The sequence below is a fragment of the Oryctolagus cuniculus genome, chromosome 15, assembly GCF_051225735.1.
Source record: "Oryctolagus cuniculus isolate XC-2025 breed Fujian yellow rabbit chromosome 15, ASM5122573v1, whole genome shotgun sequence".
Lineage (NCBI taxonomy): Eukaryota > Metazoa > Chordata > Mammalia > Lagomorpha > Leporidae > Oryctolagus > Oryctolagus cuniculus.
In genome coordinates this window covers 27,640,784-27,654,580 of record NC_142881.1, presented here as the reverse complement: position 1 = coordinate 27,654,580, position 13,797 = coordinate 27,640,784, and the positions used below count along the sequence as shown (strand labels likewise).

The 13,797-nt window shown below is 48.4% G+C and overlaps 1 protein-coding gene across 2 annotated transcripts; it reads left to right on the top strand.

Annotated features, from left to right (window-relative positions):
- The first annotated feature begins 1,779 nt into the window (after positions 1–1,779).
- On the top strand, positions 1,780–12,311 carry NOLC1 (nucleolar and coiled-body phosphoprotein 1). 2 transcript variants are annotated; one of them, XM_008270398.4, is made up of 13 exons: positions 1,780–2,118; positions 6,016–6,071; positions 6,210–6,352; positions 6,453–6,583; positions 7,056–7,221; positions 8,101–8,219; positions 8,330–8,465; positions 8,738–8,866; positions 9,080–9,190; positions 9,299–9,946; positions 10,138–10,238; positions 10,401–10,493; positions 10,658–12,311. In XM_008270398.4, exons 1-13 carry the CDS (start codon positions 1,999–2,001, stop codon positions 10,814–10,816), a joined length of 2,112 nt encoding a protein of 703 aa, XP_008268620.1. In that variant the 5' UTR covers positions 1,780–1,998; the 3' UTR covers positions 10,817–12,311. The 2 variants fall into 2 exon arrangements, with proteins under 2 accessions (XP_008268620.1, XP_008268621.1); XM_008270399.5 differs by having other exon boundaries at positions 1,807–2,118; positions 6,213–6,352.
- Positions 12,312–13,797: the final 1,486 nt, after the last annotated feature.

The following is a 13,797-nucleotide window of genomic DNA, read 5'->3' as shown; positions in this document are numbered from 1 at the left end:
CAGCCAGGGCTGGCCCGGGCCAAAGCCAGAAGCCAGAAGCCAGAAGCCAGGAACTTTGGGTCTCACATGGGTAGCAGGGGCCCAAGCACTTGGGCCATCTTCCACTGCTTTCCCAGGCACATTAGCAGGGAGCTAGATCAGAAGTGGAGCAGGTGGGACTTGAACTGGCACTCGTATGTGATACCTGCGTTGCAGGCAGGCTTAACCCCCTAAGCCCACTCACTCATTCAGTGTTTTAGTTGTGTTCACCATTTTAGCTTGAGTGCAATGTGTGGCACACAGCGGATGCTTTATTTATTTATTTTTCTGAAGAGTATGTGCATGTGGATAGGCTTCTCCCTGGGGAAGAAGAGCTGTAGGAGTTCAAAGAGGGGACTGCCTGTTTTGAGAAATACAAAGGAGAGGTATGTCCCTTGGAGGAAGTAATCCTTATCCTGCCTGAGGGGATTTAATGGGAAGTAGTCAAAGAGGAGGTTTGAAAGGATTGTTGATGTGGCCCAGAACCTGGTGGGTGAGTTCCCAGGGTGGGTGACTTCTGACCCAGAAGGAAAAAGGGTTATTTTTAGGACTGTAGATTGAAGGGATTAATGCTGTGTGATTAAGGTTGTACCAACCTTTTCCCTTTCATGGAGTTAAACTAAACATAACCTGCCTATAAGGCAAGGAGGAAGGTTGTCTTAGAACCAAGTCAGGGCTGTTGCCGTGGCATAGTAGGTTAAGCCCCATATGAGCTCTGGTTTGAGTCCCAGTTGCTCCTCTTCTGATCCAGCTCCCTGCTAATGACCTGGGAAGGCAGTGGAAGATGGCCCAAGTGCTCGGGCCTCTACCCACATTGGAGACCTGAATAAGCTCCTGGCTCCTGGCTTTGGATGGCCCAGCTCTGGCCATTGTGGCCATTTGGGGAGTGAACCAGGGGATGGAAGAGCTTTCTCTCTCGTCTCCCTCTCAAACTCTGCCTCTCAAATAAAATTTTTTAAAAAGATTCATTTTAAAGGCAGAGTTACAGAGAGGCAGAGAAGAGTGAACATCTGCTGGTTCACTCCCCAAATGGCCACAACAGCCAGAGCTGGGTCGATTTGAACCCAGGAGCCAGGAGCTTCTTCTGGGTCTCCCACGTGGATGCAGGAGTCCAAGGACTTGGGCCATCCTCTACTGCTTTCCCAGGCACACTAGCAGGGAGCTGGACTGGAAGTGGAGCAGCTGGGACTTGCACCGGTGCCCATATCGGATGCTGGCAGTGCAGGCATTGGCTTTACCCGCTACTGCATGGCGCCGGCCCCTCAGGTTAAAAAAAAAGGAACAGTCCTCAAAACCATCAGAGCAATGTATGATGAACCCACAGTCAGCACATTAAAAAAAAAAAAAAAAATCATGACTTGAGGGAGGAGCAGTTCTGGGAATCAAAACACGTCCAGCCCCTTCCCCCAAACAACTGGTAACTTGAGGGAGGCTCTGCAGTGGAGAGGGGAATTGAAAGGCTGGGGTGGTATTACCAGGACCCTCACTATGTGTCGGCTGCGGTGAAAATGAAGAATGGAACCACGGGCATCGGGAACGGGGGCAGCTGGGAACTCTGTGACCCTGTCTAAAGAGCCGAGGGCCCACGGGTCCAGTCACTAATGTGGTCCACGTCCCAGCTGAGGCGCGGGAAACCCACACTCGGAAAGGATGCCTCCCGCCCAAAGACAAGGCGCGGGAAGTCCCGAGTTTTCCCGCCACGCCGAGGGCGTGACCCTGACGTCAGAGCTCCGCCTTCACAAAAGCGGCGGCCGGTGGACTCCACCCTTACCAAGATGGCGATTTGCGTTGGACCGGAAGGAGCATAGGGTTTTCGCCTTGACCCCGCTTGCGGGGTGGGGTCAGGACTGCCCTGTGGAGTCCCACCCCTTCCGCTCTGCGCCCGCGCGGCGAAGTGACGTCACGCGCCCGCCCCCTGCGCCTTTCGGGTTCCTAGGTCGAGGTGCGTCGCCAACGGTAGTGACGCGTACTGCCGGGAGGATGGCGGACGCCGGCTTGCGCCGCGTGGTTCCCAGCGACCTGTATCCCCTCGTGCTCGGCTTTCTGCGCGATAACCAGCTCTCGGAGGTGGCCAATAAGTTCGCCAAAGCGACAGGCGCTGTGAGTCTCGGGCTTCGGACGCGGGCCGGGGCGGGATGGGCACAGGGTCCAGGCCCTGGCATGCTTAGGTTTCCTGACGAGCAGGTGTGTGGGGTCCACCAGCCCAGCATTAGCGAGGTCTTTGTTCCGATCAGTCGGCAGTGGCTGGAGAAAGCCCATGGCCCCGGAGTCCCTTTTGCGAGGTCTGAGTAGGTAACACTGTCTTGTTGCTTCCTCGCGGTGGAGAGGCAGCGGCGTGGGACCCGCGTGGTCGAGGTCACGTGGCTCGCAGAGTGCGGCGAGGAGCGAACGCCGTATCCCATTGAGAGCATTGGCGGCGCTTTTGGGAGGGGGTGCTCCTTGGCTGAGGCAGTGTGTGATTTGACCATAGTTTCGGTCGAATTTCCCTGGCCTCACAGATAAATGAAATTGCTTTAGGAACAAAGCCTGGGATTTTCGTTGCTAAAGAGAGGTAGGATTCCGTTTTTGGTTGTAATGATTTGAGTATAGGATTGAATAGCAAACAGCCCTACCAAGGAGACATAGGAGCAGGCCAGGAACTTTGGCTAGTGGACTCAAACTAAGTTATGTTTGGGACCAGGCCTTGCCACTTCCAAGGTGTGTGACCTGGGCAGTTTAATTAACCTCCCTGTCCTTATTTCTGCAGGAAGTTATTGTTCACCTCGTGGGATCTTTATGAATATCAGTACGATAAAATATGCAAAGTGGCAATCTCAGTCTGGTGCATGGATGAGTAAAAGTTGTTATTCATACTTAGGGCAATTTAGTATGCTCCAAACACCTGTAAGAGCAAGGTGGTCTGGAATGAGAAAGATTTATAAAATCTACATCTCAAAGAAAAGCTGACACATGCATCAGAAAACACCCGGAAAGAGATGGAGTGGTAGTCCTAGGCAGATGATAGAACCAAGAAGATAACTAGTTCTTTGTAGCAGTCAGAGTGGATTGCAACAGGAGGCGATCAGATCAGTGATAGGAAGAATTTATTAAGACTGGAACAGCCCTCCGAGGGATCTAACTACTTGCTTACTGGAACTGCTTTGAGTTGACTGATAAGGAGACTGCCAGGAGTGTTTCCACAATGGACAGTTAATATTCCTGGGTTTTATATGACAAAAGCTCATCTTTGTGCAGAGTTAACGAAGGGCTGGATGCTGTTGCTAAATGCTAAGTTCTTATTGCCTTATCACTTTTTTTTTAAGATTTATATATTAATTTGAATGGTACAGTTACAGAGAGGCAGAGAGAGAGAAAGAGAAAGGTCTTCCATCTACTGGTTCATTCCTCAAATGGCTGCAACGGCCTGAGCTGCATCAGTCTGAAGCCAGGAGCTTCCTCCGGGTCTCCCACATGGGTGCAGGAGCCCAGGGACTGAGGCCATCTTCCATCGCTTTTCCAGGCCATAGCAGAGAGCTGGATCGGAAGTAGAGCAGCCGGGACTTGAAGCAGCACCTATATGGGATACCGGCACTGCAGGTGGTGGCTTTACCTGCTACGCCACAGTGCCGGCCCCATATATACCTTATCTGTTATCCTCTCTGAGATGTGTAGTATTATCTCCATTTTATAGAAAGAAAAATTTTGGGTTAATTTGCCCAAGATCACACACTTTATTCCTATACTCAGCTGACTCTGAGCCTGTACTCTTCTATGTACTGTCACTCTTTTTTTTTTCTTAATCAGTTCATCTGTATCAGAGTAATTAATGGTTGAGTACCATTCTTTGCAGTATACAGTGTCCACCAGTGTTCTCTTGGAGGCTTGTTTCTAATAATTCACATTGAAGCAAACTCCCACTTGTATTAGTGTTTGTGCCCTTATTTCAGGGTAAAATAAAATTTTTTTTTAGTGATTTGTTTATTTATTTGAAAGTCAGAGTTACACAGAGAGAGAGGTCTTCCATCTGCTGGTTCACTCCCCAGTTGACCACAACGACCAGAGCTGTGCCGATTAGGAACCAGGAGCATCTTCCGGGTCTCCCAGGCAGGTGTGGGGGCCCAAGGACTTGGGCCGTCTTCTGCTTTCTCAGGCCAAAGCAGAGAGCTGGATTGGAAGTGGAGCAGCTGAGACTTAACCTGTACCCTATGGGATGGTGGCACTGCAGGCAGCAGTTTTACCCACTATTCCACAGTGCTGGCCCCAAAATGACTGATTTTTAAAATGTTGCCTGGGGGCTGGCACCTGAGGTTCCAGCATCCCATATGGGCGCCAGAGCTAGTCCTGGCTACTTCTCTTCCAAACCAGCTCTCTGCTATGGCATGGGAAAGCAGAAGATGGCCAAAGTCCTTGGGCCCCTGCACCTGTGTGGGAGACCCGAAAGAAGTTTCTGGCTCCTGGCTTTGGATCAGCTCAGCTCTGGCTGTTGCAGTCATTTGGAAAATGAGCCAGCGGAATGGAAGACCTCTCTGTGGCTCTACCTCTCTATGTAACTCTGTCTTTCAAATAAATAAAATAAATCTTAAAAAAAAAAAAAAAATCAGTCATTTGTGCTTGCTTTGGCAGCACATGTACTAAGATCAGTCATTTACAACTAAGTTCAAAATTTTTGGTAAACTTGCTTATCAAAATAAATCAGATCCTTGCAATAGGAGCATTTCCCAAGAAAAACGGTTAACACTATTTTGCGAAAAACACACAAAACAGTAGTATATGGGGATGGGTATTTAGCCTAGCAGTTAAGATAGCAGCTAGAATGACTGTGACCCATACAGTGTCTGAATTCGATTTCTGGCTGTGGTCCTGATTCCATCTTCCTGCTAATGCAGACCTGGTGAGGCAGCTATGATGGCTTAAGTAATTAACTGGGTCCCTGCCACCCATGCAGGAAACCTGGATTGAGTTCTCAACTCCTGGCTGCTGCTTGGCCCAGTCCTGGATATTGTAGATATTTGAGGAGCGAACCAATGAATAGAAGGTCTTTTTTTCTGCTTCTCCAAAAATTAAAAAAAAAAAAAAAAAAAAGTGTATACCTCACCTGTCCTCCAAAGACAATTCAGGAAGTCAGTTGACTCCTGAAAACTGAGCTCCCAAAAGTAGAGGTTATCTCAAAAAATTTCCACTGGTTTGGGAATTGGGAATGAAATTTCCTAAACACTTTGATAAATATGATTGACAGGCAGAGGAGTAGGTAGTTCTACAAACTATAGAAATAACACACACACACACACACACACACCCCGTTTTGGGAAGAGTTATAGAGAGGCAGAGAGAGAAGTCTTCCATTGCTGGTTCACTCCCCAAATGGCTGCAATGGCCAGAGTTGAGCTGAGCCAATCCGAACCTAGGATGTTGGGGCTTCTTCCAGTTTTCGCATGTGGATGCAGGAGCCCAAGGACTTGGGCCATCCTGTACTGGTTTCCCAGGCCATAACAGAGAGCTAGATTGGAATTGGAGCAGCCAGGACTCAATATATGGGATATATGGGATGCTTTACTCTCTACACAGTGCTAGTCCCCCCCCCCCCCTTTTAAGGATTTATTTATATTTATTTGAAAGTGGGAGAGGGGTATTTTTTCGTTAGCTGGCTCATTCCCCAAATGGACACAGGAACCTGGAATTTCATCTGGGTCTTCCACATGTGTGGCAGTGGCCCAGGCACTCAAGCCATCCTCTGCTGCCTTCCCAGATGAATTAGCAGGGCACTGAATCAGAAATGGAGCAGAGCCAGGCCTTGAACCCATGCTCATAAGTGGTGCCTCCTGCACTGTAGTATTGGCGCAGAGCCCAAGTTTTTGATATAAAAAAAAGTTGAAATACACAAGTATAATATTTTTCTCCTAATTTATGCAAGAAGGAAAAGTATATATGACAGGTCACATTTAATAAATGTAATGTAAGATCTTAACTCTCCTGATGAACAGGAAAGCATTTCCTTACCCACCTCTTTTTCTTCTGCAGACACAACAGGATGCCAATGCCTCTTCTCTCTTGGACATCTATAGCTTCTGGCTCAAGTAAGCCTTCCCTGTTCCACCTTGGCTGTCATCCACCCCAGCCCCACTCCCCCAGCTGCTGTCCCCAGGTGGGCTGGGCTGTGTTACTTGGTTTGAGAAGGTCCGGATCCACCTGAAGTAAGGCTGATCCTACTTCAGCAGGTCAACCAAGGCCCCAAAGAGGAAATTACAGGCAAATGGACCAGTGACTAAGAAGGCTAAGCAAACTTCATCCAGTGACAGCAGTGAGGACAGCAGTGAGGAAGAGGAAAAAGCTCAAGAGCCTCCCGCTAAAAAGGCTGGTAAGGCAGGGCAAGGGGTTGGGCTTGGTGGTTCAAGGAAAATAATTTGCAGCTTGCCTGTACTGCATGGCTGGTGTTAACTGGGACCTGTTTTGTTCAGTTGTACCTGCCAAGCGGGCCAGTCTGCCCCAGCATCCTGGAAAGGCTACAGCCAAAGCATCAGAGAGTAGCAGCAGTGAAGAATCCAGTGATGAGGAGGAAGAGGAAGAGAAAAAGAAAAAACCTGTCCAGGTTTGTAGCTTGGAGAAGCAAAGGGGATTGCTTAAGGATTTGGAAAGGAAGAAACTTAAAATCTTGTCTTCTAGCTTGTGATCAGAGGGGTCATGGTGGTTTTTGCAATAGGCAAATATGAGGAACAAACTGGCAGCTTTTAGGGGAGATGATGGAGATGTGAGTTCCAGAAAGGATGTATGATGTTGAAGTTGGGCTCCTTTCTGCCTGAGAGGTTTGAGTTGGCATTCTGTTTAGGGCTCCAGGAATGGCTGTGTATTGTTGGAAGCTCTTGGCAGAGTAGGGGCCAATGTATCAATCAAGTGGCTACTTTGATTCTTATTGAGAGTCTTTTGTACTTTCCATTTTCTGTCCTGCTTAGCTTCCCTCATCTCTACTATTCCATCAAACCCCTATAAAATAAACGGAGCTAAGGATGCTCTTTGGGTACGTGGTGGCTCTTGATGATTTCTTCCTGTGTGTTTTCTCACAGAAGGTAGTTAAGCCCCAAGCTAAGGCAGCCAGAGCTACTCCTAAGAAGGCTAAGAGCTCAGATTCTGATTCTGACTCAAGCTCAGAAGATGAGGCACCAAAGCAGCAGCAGCCGAAGACAACACCTGTGGCACCTAAGGCTCAGGCTAAAGCTCCACCTAAACCAGGTACTGTTTTATACTAATGTTTTATACTATGTTTTATACTCCTTTTTCAAAAACATCCTTTTTCTTGCCACAAAGACTATTTCTCTATTAGTTTCCAAGCATGAAACTTTATTAATAAAAAGCTTTTTTCTTTTTTCAACAAAGTAACACTAATCAGTATGATTTCATTCCTGTGCTTTGTGAGAATTTTTTTTTTTTTTTTTTTTTTTTTTTTGACAGGCAGAGTAGACAGTGAGAGAGACAGAGAGAGAAAGGTCTTCCTTTGCCGTTGGTTCACCCTCCAATGGCCGCCGCTGCAGCCGGCGCACCGCGCTGATCCGATGGCAGGAGCCAGGATCCAGGTGCTTTTCCTGGTCTCCCATGGGGTGCAGGGCCCAAGTATTTGGGCTATTTTCTGCTTTCTTAGGTGCATTAGCAGGGAGCTGGATCAAAAGTGTAGCAGTCAGGCACCTATATGGGATGCCGGCGCTTCAGGTGGAGGTATAACCTTCTATGCCACAGTCCCGGCCCCCAGAGATGATAAACTGATATTCTCCTTTATGATTGCTGTAAAGGTGGACTCCTAAGTTTCCCATTAGTAGGAGGGTAAGTTTTTATTTGAAAGAGAAGGGAAACAGACAGTTCCTATCTACTGATTCCCTCCCCGTATGCCTGCAATAGGTAGGTCAGGCTGTAGCCAAGAACTGAACCCAGGTCTCTAATGTACTTAATGCTGCCTCCCAGGATGAGCATTAGCAGGAAACTGGAATTGGGAGAGAGCTGGGACTTGAACCCATGCACTCCAATACGGGATGCCAGCATCTTACTGAGGATCTTAATTGCTAGGCTAGACAGCCATCACAGGAAAGTTTTAGTAGTGCTTACTTCCTTTTCCTTTAGGGACACCAGCTCGAGCAGCACTTAAAGTGGCCAATGGCAAAGCAGCTGACAGCAGCAGCAGTAGCAGCAGCAGCAGTGACGACTCCGAGGAGGAGCAGGCTGTGGCCGTTCCCAAGAAGGTATGGGCTAGAACTTGTATCAGGGAATGTAGGGTCTGTGTGTCTTTCCATTCCCTGGCAGGGTTCATCAGTATTTTTTTGAAGTCATGGATTTTCTCTCTCGGACACAGGCTGTACCTAAAAAGCAAATTGTGGCCAAGGCTCCAGTCAAAGCAGCTGCTCCCCCTACCCAGAAGAGTTCCAGCAGTGAGGATTCCTCCAGTGAGGAGGAAGAGGAGCAGAAAAAACCCGTGAAGAAAAAACCAGGTTAGTGAACATGGGGAGTGAAACTCCCGATTGTCCTGGACCCAGTTACAATAACTGCACGGACTTCTCCATGGAGCTGCTTGAGTTGAGTGTCTTTGTAACATGATCCCCGAGCTGAGGGTCCTAGCAAGAAAGACTGGGAAGTGGCAAGACATGACCTGCACCTTGTACTTTGTACTTGAGATGAGTCAGGCCCTGCATCCAGAAGAGGGCAGTGTGTCAAATGAGTTGGGTACATGTTTTTAAATCACCATGTCGTCCCTTTCAAACAGGTCCTTACAGCTCAGTACCCCCACCATCTGCTCCTGCACCGAAGAAGTCCCCAGGAACCCAGCCTCCCAAGAAAGCTGTAGAGAAGAAACAGCCTGAGGAGAGTAGTGAAGACAGCAGTGATGAGTCTGGTGAGTCAGGAGTGCTGCTAGGAGTGTGTGTGCACGCACACATGTGGCAGGGAGGACCATGAGGGATAGGGAGGGGGAAGATCCACTGTCCCTCTACTGTTTTTTGCTAAACTGAGGCAGGGCTAAGGCTTTCTGTGTGTCTGTGTTCTTTTTGTTGCTCTCCTGGTTGGAGTGGTATTCTGGACCCAACATAATGCCCCAGGTTCTCCCTAGATTCAAGTTCCGAGGAGGAGAAGAAAGCTCCAGTTAAGGCAGTTGTCTCTAAAACAACCCCTAAGCCAGCACCAGCAAAGAAGGCAGCGGAGAGCTCCTCAGACAGCTCAGGTATGGCTAGGGAGGCACTCAGGGCAGCGGGGTGATCTGTGGGCAGCTGCTACAGGGTTCCTCCAATTGATTCGGGAGCTGATTCTTCTGTCCTTCGTGTTTGTCTAGACTCCGACAGCTCTGAGGATGAAGCTCCTGCCAAGCCAGCTGGTGCCACCAAGAATTCCTCGAGTAAGCCAGTTGCCACTCCCAAGCAGCCTGCAGCTAAGCCAGCTGCCGCTCTCAAGCAGCCTGCAGGTGGTGGCCAGAAGCCTCTGACCAGAAAGGCTGATAGCAGCTCCAGTGAGGAGGAGAGCAGCTCTAGTGAGGAGGAGGAAAAGGCAAAGAAGACTGCAGCCACCCCTAAGTCCAAGGTGACTGCCAAAGCAGTTCCACCTGTGCCTGCCAAACAGCCTCCTCAGGCTGATGGGGAGGGCAGTTCTGATTCCGACAGCTCCAGCAGTGAAGAGGAGGAGGAGGAGAAGACATCCAAAGCCCCAGTTAAGAAGAAGCCACAGAAGGCAGCAGGGGGCGTAGCACCTTCCAAGCCTGCTTCCGTAAAGCAAGTGAAGGCCGAGAGCAGCAGCAGTTCTTCCTCGGATGATTCCAGTGAGGAGGAAGAAGAGAAGCACAAGGGCAAGGGCACTCCGAAACCACAAGTTCCCAAGGCCAATGGTACCTCTGCCCTGACTGCTGCCCAGAATGGGAAAGCAGGCAAGGACAGTGAAGAGGAAGAGGAAGAAAAGGCAGCAGTGGCAGTGGCAGTTTCTAAGCCAGGTCTGTGTCTGAAGACCCTGCCCTCTGGGTTTTGTCCTTCAAAACCAGGATGAGGATAACTGGGAGGATACTGTAGGGAGAGGAGGCCCCCTCCACCCCACTGCGGCTTCTATTTGCAGATCCTCTGTGGGATGGAAGAAGGAACTGGAAACTGGTCTCCTGATTGTGGGGTTTTCTGTTTGTATGTTCAGGAAAGAAGCGGAAGCAGAATGAGGCTGCCAGTGAGGCAGGGACTCCTCAAGCCAAGAAGATTAAGGTGCAGACCCCCAACACATTTCCTAAAAGGAAGAAGGTGAGTTATCTCATTTTCTTCTCAGAAAGTCAGCCCTTTAAAAGTAGAAAGAAATTGAGATCATCTTGAAAGCTTGGCCTGGCCTGGCACCACGTGGTGTGTTATTCCAGAGGGCTTTAGATGGCCACCCCATCTTTAATTTCCAACTTGATTCTTCATTAGGGAGAAAAAAGGGCATCATCCCCATTCCGAAGAGTCCGGGAGGAAGAAATTGAAGTGGATTCCCGAGTGGCAGACAACTCCTTCGATGCCAAGGTGAGGGATGTTTGCTGTTCTTGGGGGTTGAGGAGTAGAAGAACGGGCAACTTTCAATTCAGGTTGGTGGGAGACACTAAGTTTCCATGAAAGAGTAGAAAGAAGAGCACGGTGGGGCACTGGTGCTGTCCTTCTGTGTGTTAAGTATTTCTCTGCTTCACCAGCGTGGTGCAGCTGGGGACTGGGGGGAACGAGCCAATCAAGTTCTAAAGTTCACCAAAGGCAAATCCTTCCGGCACGAGAAGACGAAGAAGAAGCGCGGTAGCTACCGAGGAGGCTCCATCTCGGTCCAGGTGAACTCTGTTAAGTTTGACAGCGAGTGACCTTGGTGATGCAGGGGTGATGATCAGAGACCTCCCACTTTCAGTGGACCTGGGGACCCTCAGCTCAATTAGGGGAGGGTCTTGGTGAGGACAGAAGTTCGGACTGCAACATAACATCTTCTGTGGTCTTTTTCTGTGTTCTAGTTTTGTACAGATTTTTTTGAGTGTTGGGTAGCAGGGAAGAGGTAAGGGGAACATTATTTTTTAAAAGTCTGTTTTAGTTGTCACCCCCATTCTTCCTGTTTTGTGAAAGTCCTCACACTGAGAAATTTGTATATTTTATATTAAATCATTTCCTAATGACTATTGTTGTGATTTTCAGAGGTGGGTTCCTACAGATAAAATCTTAGCTATTACCCAAGATACAGTAGATTGTCACGTGTGAATTTTTATAGTTGGGGAAGAGTTCTGCCTATGAGTATGCTCACATTTCATCCGTCCTTCCCTCAAAGCCCCATTGTAGGCACTGAAGAATGATTAACATGTGTACATGCCTGTTAAGCATGCACTATGTAGTTCATCCTCATTTGTTGGGTCGGGGCCTGAAATTCTCAGCCAGCATGGACCTACCTACATCTTAGGATACAATTTACTGTTTTTGTTAATAGGCAAAATTCTATTCTGGTATGAATGACATAAGTTAATCTGAGTTTTATTTTATGAGTGTGGTTTTATATTATATAATGTTGGCAACACAGTACATGTTTTGGTTTTAAATTTGAAAGCAAATCTTTCTACTTTGAATTTTCGGTGACTTGACCCCTACCAGTTCTGAGAACAAAGTTGAGAACTGCCATCTTTTCTTTTTTACATTATTGAGAACAAAATAATCTTAAACGTACATATCGTTTATTGATATTTATATTTCTGTTGGGTAGCTATGTGACACACAATATTGGTTTCATTAATTCCTACATGACTGGAAATCACTAATCAAGTAAATGAAAAAAAGAACTATAATCAAAAACCCCAATCCACTGTAGGAAGTAGGTTACTTTAGGTGAATTTATAGGTAACCTGTGTATGTGCTAATGGAGGTGGAAGGAACCTTTACAAAGCCTGTTGAAACTTCGGGACTGCGCTTGCGGAGAGCATCCGAACAGGATGACCCCAGTGGGTTCATGGGAACAATTGTTTTGCCCCCTAAGTCCCTGGTTTAAAAAACCCAGTGAACAAAGTGCTAGGCCATGCTGGCTGACGGTAAGGCTGTAGGAGGTAGCCATTGACAGTGTTCAGTCAGAGCAAGAAGAGGAGGGAGCTTCCTAGAGGCTGGACTGTCCCTGTGGTGGGATAAGCTTTTGTGAAAGAGGTGCAGGTCTTAAGACTAGCCTTCCATGTTTGGATTCCACATTCAATAAATAACCTGGTAACAACCTGGTTTTCTATGTAGCCGCCTCTCAGAAGAAAATGCACTGTTCATCCTGACATGGGTATTTCAGTCTGCATGGTAAAAGTTCTACATCTACTGCAAAATAATAAACTGGCTGATTTATAATGTGTCTTGGAGTTTTATTATTGTAAGTCTAAACCCCTCCCTTCTCCTACCCAAGCCAGAATTCGATACTAGGTCTCTAGAGGGCCGGAGTCTGGACCTGTGAGTTTACCTTAGGATTTCTTACCAGTAGCTTCCTGACTTTTTTTGGCCACATTTGAATCATGGTGCCTTTTCCAGGCTATATCTAGTCTATAAATTGAGGACTGGCAGGGTAACCTGTGGGCCAAATCCATCTTCTGATTGGTTTTGTATTATCTGTAGAATACTCTGGTATTTTCCTTCTAAAAGTCCCCTTTGGGGGGGGGGGGGAATACAGGGCCTGCACTGTGGCGTAGTAGGTAAAGCAGCAGCCTGTAGTGCCAGCATCCCATATGGGCACCAGCTCGAGGCCTGGTTGCTCCACTTTCGGTCCTAGGTCCTGTGACCTAGGAAAGCAGTAGAAGATGGCCCGAATCCTTAGGCCCCTGCACCCATGTGGGAGACCTGGAAGAAGCTCCTGGGTTCCTGGCTTCGGATCGGTGCAACTCCTGCCATTGTGGCCAACTGGGGAGTGAACCAGCAGATGGAAGACCTCTGCCTCTCCTCTCCTCTGTGTAACTCTGACTTTCAAATAAATCTTTTTAAAAAACCAAACAGGATATGTAGTAGGTTTTAGGAATGGTCCACAAAGCCTAAAATACTTAATAAATGACCGTTCACAAAGAGTTTGCCACCTCCTAATCCAAATCAATGGTTCATAGTACCAACTGAAAATTGTGGGGAGCAACTCAGACTAGACTAAGTTACTGGAATTAAGACTTATTCTGTGCATCTGCTCTCCCACAATATGGCGCTGGGAGAGAAGAAAACAGCTTCTACACAGCTGCCTCCAGTTCAGCCAATAAACTGTAGGACTTGCTCCTGATTGGAGGAGAGCAGCGTACTCGGCGTGTGGGCAGCCGAGTTGGGATTGGCGGAGGAGGACTATAAAGGAGGAGAGAGATGGCATGCACGAGGAACATCTAAGGGGAACACCTGTGCAGCCCCCGAGAGAGCCGGCCGGCGGTGTGCCGCTCCCCTGCGGAAGTGGGGAATGTGGCCAGGGGGAACTGCCCTTCCACGGAGGTGGAAGGGACAGTAGCCAACCCGGGAAGAACCAGCAGCAAACCCGGGGAGGGCCGAGCAGACGAAAGAACAGCGCAGGGCTTAGTGTCGTTCCTCCACGAAGAGGGGGAGCGACAAAAATTAGTGTCATCTGGGGAACTTAAAAACACTAATGAGGGCCATGGCTCAATAGGCTAATCCTCTGCCTGCGGTGCTGGCACACTGGGTTCTAGTCCCGGTCAGGGCACTGGATTCTGTCCCAGTTGTTCCTCTTCCTGTCCAGCTCTCTGCTGTGTTCCCGGAAGGCAGTGGAGGATAGCCAAGTCCTTGGGCTCTGCACCCACATGGGAAACCAGGAGGAAGCACCTGGCTCCTGGCTTCAGATCAGCACGGTGCGCCGGCT

Coding starts and splice junctions, on each gene's coding strand:
- NOLC1 (XM_008270398.4), top strand. CDS start 1,999: ATGGCGGACGCCGGCTTGCGCCGCGTGGTTCCCAGCGACCTGTATCCC. Junction 6,072..6,209: donor ATCTATAGCTTCTGGCTCAA/GTAAGCCTTCCC, acceptor ATCCTACTTCAG/CAGGTCAACCAAGGCCCCAA. Junction 6,353..6,452: donor GCCTCCCGCTAAAAAGGCTG/GTAAGGCAGGGC, acceptor TGTTTTGTTCAG/TTGTACCTGCCAAGCGGGCC.